Consider the following 5,509-nt stretch of genomic DNA (forward strand, 5'->3'; position numbering starts at 1 on the left):
TGTGGTTTATTGTATGAATAGGACTATAATGGACAAGGTTAGGTGCATGTTGAATGATTCAGGGATGCCAAAATGTTTTTGGGCTGAAGCAGCAACTACATCTTGTTATTTAATAAATAGATCACCATCTACAACCATTGATTTCAAAGTTCCTGAAGAACTTTGGTCAGGTTCCCTCCTAGTTATGATCATTTAAGGATATTTGGTTGTTTAGCATATGTGCATGTAAGTCAAGGAAAACACAATCGTAGGGCCAAGAAAGGTTATTTTTTAGGCTATCCTGGTGGGGTTAAGGGTTATAGAATTTGGCTAGCTGAAGATAAAAAGTGCATTATTAGTAAAGATGTAATATTTGATGAGTTACAAACCGAGGCTCTAAACAAGTCTCAGGTTGAGTTACAAAATCAAAATGATGTATGGATGCTAATCAAGGTGGAGCAAGTGATCAAGTAGAAAGTGAACAAGATGGTGATGAAGAAGAAGCTGAAGAAGAAATTATGAGTCATGAAGAGAAGGCAAGTTCATATTCCTATAAGATATGTCGAAGCGGATCTAATAGCATTTGCTCTAAATGTAGCTAATATTTTGGAAATGGGAGAGCCAACATCATTTCAAGAAGCCAAAAGTAGATCTGATTGGCCGAAGTGGAAACAAGCAGTGGAAGAAGAAATCATCTCTTTGGCTAAGAATAAGGCTTAGGTGTTAGTTCCTAAGAAAAAGCGACAAAAAGTGATTGGTTCTAAGTGGGTCTTCAAGAAAAAGGTTAGGGTACCTGGTGTAGAAGAAGGAAGGTACAAGCCAAGGCTTGTGGCGAAAAGGATTTTCTCAAATTGAAAGGATATATTTTCATGAAGCTTTTCTGCCGGTGGTCAAACATACTTCTATAAGGTTGATCCTATCCATTTAAGCTATTCAAAATCTTGAGATGGAGCAATTAGATGTTAAGACAGCCTTTCTACATGGTAATTTGGAGGAAAGGATCTTAATGACATAAGCAGGAGGTTTTGAGCTTAAAGGGGATGAGGAAAAAGTTTGTCTTTTGCAAAGATCTTTATATGGCTTGAAGAAATCTCCAAGACAATTGTATAGGAGATTTGATGAGTTTATGGCAAGGAAGTGTTTCACTCGCAGTAAGTACAACAATTGTGTTTATTTTATTAAACTCATTGATGGTTCATTCATTTAACTCCTAATATATGTGGATGACATGCTCATTGCATGTACGCATAAGCAAGAGGTTCAAAAGATTAAGGAGATTTTAAATATTGAGTTTGATATGAAAGATCTAGGGCCAGTAAGAAGGATTTTGGGTATGGAGATCTTTAGAGATAGAGACAAGGGCATTCTTACGATTTCACAAGTGGGATACATTGAGAAGTTAGTTCAAGTGTCCGGACAACAATAAGCAAGGCCTAAAAGCACTCCAATAGGTGCTCATTTCAAGTTGAGAGTTGTCAAGGATGATGAAGAAGAAGTTACAATAGCTTAAATGAAGGATGTCCCATATTCAAATGCAATGGGTAGTATGATGTATGCTATGATAAGCACTAGACCGGATATAGCCTATGGTACTGGGTTAGTAAGTAGGCTCATGAGCAAACCAAGTCCAGAACATTGGAAGGTTACAAAGTGGTTATTGAGGTATTTGAAAACCTCATCACAACTGAAGCTAAAGTATTGCAGAGATGAAACAACAAGTACAAGGATTGTAGGCTACTGTGATTCAGATTTTACAGATCATTTGGACAAGAGAAGGTCCATTTCGGGTTATGTTTTTACACTGCGAGGAAATACCATCATTTGGAAGTCAAGTCTGCAGCATGTGGTGGCTTTGTCATGCTTGGAAGCGGAATACGTTGCCTTAACTGAAGTTGTAAAGGAAGGAATTTGGCTCAAAGGGTTGGCTAGTGAACTCGAAATTGAGCAAGGTAAAATTATTGTATTTTGTGACTCCCAAAGTGATATTCATTTGTCTAAGAATAGCATGTTTCATGATAGGACGAAACATGTGGATGTTAGCCTTCATTTTGTAAGGGATATCATCTCCAAGAAGTTGATTGAAGTGGAGAAGATTGATACTAAAATATATCCAGCAGATACATTTACTAAATTTGTTCCAGTTAGGAAGTTCCAAGAGGCTTTGGAATAGTTAAAACTTAAACTGGAATAATTTCAGGTGATAAAAGGGTTCCTTACCCGGATTCACTATTAATAAGAGGCAAAGGTGGAGATTATTGAAGAATTGCCTCTCTTTTTTGACAGTGGTCGCGATCTCACATTCAGAGAGTAACAATGTTAGTGGCCACGACCTGAGGTCATATCTTAACATGCGATTTTGGATGTCTCAACATATATGGGTTTTATATCAGAAAATTAGTTTTGACGGGATTCGCTGATGTGGCGGGTTCTTTTATTATAAATATATTTACCCATTTTTTTCAGAATGATCCAGATTGAATTAGTGAGTGCATTTTGCAATAGAGAGAGATTTCTAGAGAGAGAGAGAGAGAGAAATAGGTTATTTCTTGGGGAACTAATCTCTAGGGTTTGTAACTTTCTTCTAATTGTTCTTGATACACAATTGGGGTTTGAGATGGGTTATTTAGATCTCTGTAAATTATATTGGTTGTTGTAATCTCTTCTATTTTTCATAGTGAATTTCGTCTAGGGCTTTGCCCTGCCTTGGATGTAGGTAGCAAAAGCATCTTTGTAACGTCCCAAATGCGCTAATAAGGCTTAGTGCCTTGAATAGTGTGCAAAGAGGGCATTATTGGATTTTTATGTGTTAATCTGATTTAATTGTGATTATATATGTGATTATGTGAATTATATGATGTTCACCCAGATTTTGGCCAACTGACACGGAGTCAAAATACGCCTGACGTGGATAAAAACATTGAAAAGAATGTGATGACGAAAATAATAAAGACACAAGATTTTATAGTGGTTCGGCCCCAAGATATGGTAATAACCTACGTCCACTTGAATTGTTATTGAAATAAGATCAAAAGGGGTGATCAAAGAACTGGGGTTCAATGAGTTTCACTAACCTCTGAAGAAGAAACTACAATTATTCTAGTGGAATCTCTCTCTAATCTCAAATGACCTCTTTTGCTTAAAAGGAAAGGATCGGCCCCTCTTCCCTGGGCCCTCTTCTTCTATTTATAAGCTCAGGGAAGATTTACATTGATTTGTTACAGATATTCTTTCCTAAATAATCGGATACTCAGGAAATCATGGGAGATAATTTCGGATTCCATCATAACTGCCTAAGATTTCCTCCGCGTATAATGTTCGTACGACCAGTCTGGTCGTATGAAGAAACCGATCGCATGATACTGGATGTCTTCCTGGTCGATAGTCGAACACAGATTCTGACAGGTGTCAGCCACGTGTAATTAATGCCTGCCATGTCATTCATTTCTTATTTTAGGGATAACATTTGCCCCCCAAGTTTGTTTAGTGCGACCAGCAATAAAGAAACTTAAAGGAACAACCGTTCACATTCCCATGATGTCTGTCAGAATCCCAGTGCATTTTTGAAAACTGTGACATAAATATGTCTAATAAAGCCTTTTCAGTTTCCAAAAATGCAATTTGACGGCTTATACACTTCCCCACGTTTCGAAAGTGGGAAGTGATGATTACTGCCTTTTGGCCATCCCTTCGATCCCTATAAGTAGGCTTTTCTTCCCCTTTAAGAAATTTTTACTCACCATCTTTGCCAAAATTTTCAAGAACTTGCACCAGAGTTTAGAGCTCCTAAAACCAGTCTGACACTTAGCCGAAGGTCTTCCGGTTCGAGTTTTCATCTTCTTCCGAATCTCCATCTTCCCCCAGGTAAGAACTCCATTCTTTAAGCTCTTTATTACGCCATGCATGTCGTTTTTATGCTCTGCGACTTCTGTGTTCTTGAATAGGGTTTTAAGGGTTTTTTGGTATAAACCGCCTATCGCTTGGTAAGAGTGCATTTTTATGCTTTGTATAGGTCAGGACTATAGTTTGATAGTTAGGATCTCTGGTTTGGGATGTTAGGTTGACGAAAGATTCAACCTTTAAGCAACGTGAAAAAACCGAAATTTTTTCCCGCCCCTCAGGAGTCAAAAAAGCTCTCTTTTCAGAAAACAGTTTACTCTCCTGTTTGTTTTTATCTGTTTTTCAAACTACCCACGTTGAAATTAACGTAGGATTGGGATGCTGCTGGTTATCTAGGCACGAGCAACGTTATCCCAATCTTCCACACTACTTCGCGGGTTGTGAATTATCTCCTCCATTGTCTGTTTGCAGTTCATATGCAAGACCCTTGGGGGGGAGAAAGACCTATTGAAGACGAACTCTTGGCCCAACTGCCCAAAGGCAAAGAGAATCCACACACACTGATTGCAGAAATCCCCTTTTCACGTCCTAACCCAAATCCTCCACCAGATCCCAACCAGAAAATGGCCAGAACTAAAACCAAAGCTAGAAAAGACGCAACCTTAACTCTCCAAGTCAGCCTTCTGCTGATGTCCCCTCGACCAGTGGTCGAGGTGAATTTTCTCCTGAAACTGACGTTTAGAGGTGTGCCCATCCTCGTCATGCCGACCAGCCAGCTGTCGAGTGGCACGTCGTTTCCCCAAGTTCAGTGACCATTCGTATGATCGCCAACTATTTAAACAAATACAATCTGACGGGGGTGACCCTGGTCAGACCTTCCATCGACTAGCGAGCCAACCTGCCAGGGGGGGCTTATAGCGCCTAGTCGAGGTACCATATCGAGGCGGGCGCCACCCTGCCTCTTCATTCGTTTTTTCAAGGGGCGGTAAACTACTTTGGGGTGGCCCCTTTTCAAATCACCCCAAATGGGTATAGGATGCTGACCACGCTCTATATCCTCTATAAGCTCAAGAAATGGCCAGCTCCTTCTCCTCACGAGGTCAATTTTCTGTTCGACCTCAAGTCCAACCTCAACCAGGATGGTACAGGGTTCTTTCATTTCTGCCACCAGAAGACCGAACGTACCTTTCTGTCCGACACCACTCACATCTCCAACGTGGGGAAGTACCATCAAGAGTACTTCCTTATGCCTGACATTGCCGCGGAAAATCTGGCCTTCACTCGAGGAGGTAAAGAGAATAATAATCTTTGAACCAGTAGTTTCTATACTTTGATCTTTTCTTGTCATAATACTTCGTTGTTCCAATGTGTTCCAGGTCCATGGTTACGTCCGACCCCCACTCCAGGAATGGAGTCGAGGGCAGCACTCTTAGCTAGCATGCCAAGTGCTGCTAAGAGTGTTAAGAACTTAATTAATGAGGCTAACCTTAGGTTGGCTGGCCTTCGGGGCTCCTAACCTGCGACTAACGAACCCGCGGCGGGTGGTGTCAATGCCGATCTGGAACTTGAGCAGGGACCCGAGCAGCAACCTCAGGCATCCCCTCGAAGGAGGAGGCCAACTGGGGTTACAATCAGGGAACCTGCTATTCCCCATCGAGCAGTGGAATCATCGGTCCCCAAGGGCAAGGGGAAA

The 5,509-nt window shown here is 40.8% G+C and overlaps 1 protein-coding gene across 1 annotated transcript; it reads left to right on the top strand.

Moving 5' to 3' along the window:
* The first annotated feature begins 1,489 nt into the window (after positions 1 to 1,489).
* On the top strand, positions 1,490 to 2,149 carry LOC133825396 (secreted RxLR effector protein 161-like). Its single transcript, XM_062258348.1, has one exon. The coding sequence runs from the start codon at positions 1,490 to 1,492 to the stop codon at positions 2,147 to 2,149; it is 660 nt and encodes a 219-aa protein (XP_062114332.1).
* The last annotated feature ends 3,360 nt before the right edge of the window (positions 2,150 to 5,509 follow it).

This window comes from Humulus lupulus, chromosome 3 (assembly GCF_963169125.1).
Source record: "Humulus lupulus chromosome 3, drHumLupu1.1, whole genome shotgun sequence".
Taxonomy (NCBI): domain Eukaryota; kingdom Viridiplantae; phylum Streptophyta; class Magnoliopsida; order Rosales; family Cannabaceae; genus Humulus; species Humulus lupulus.

Coding starts and splice junctions, on each gene's coding strand:
- LOC133825396 (XM_062258348.1), top strand. CDS start 1,490: ATGAAGGATGTCCCATATTCAAATGCAATGGGTAGTATGATGTATGCT.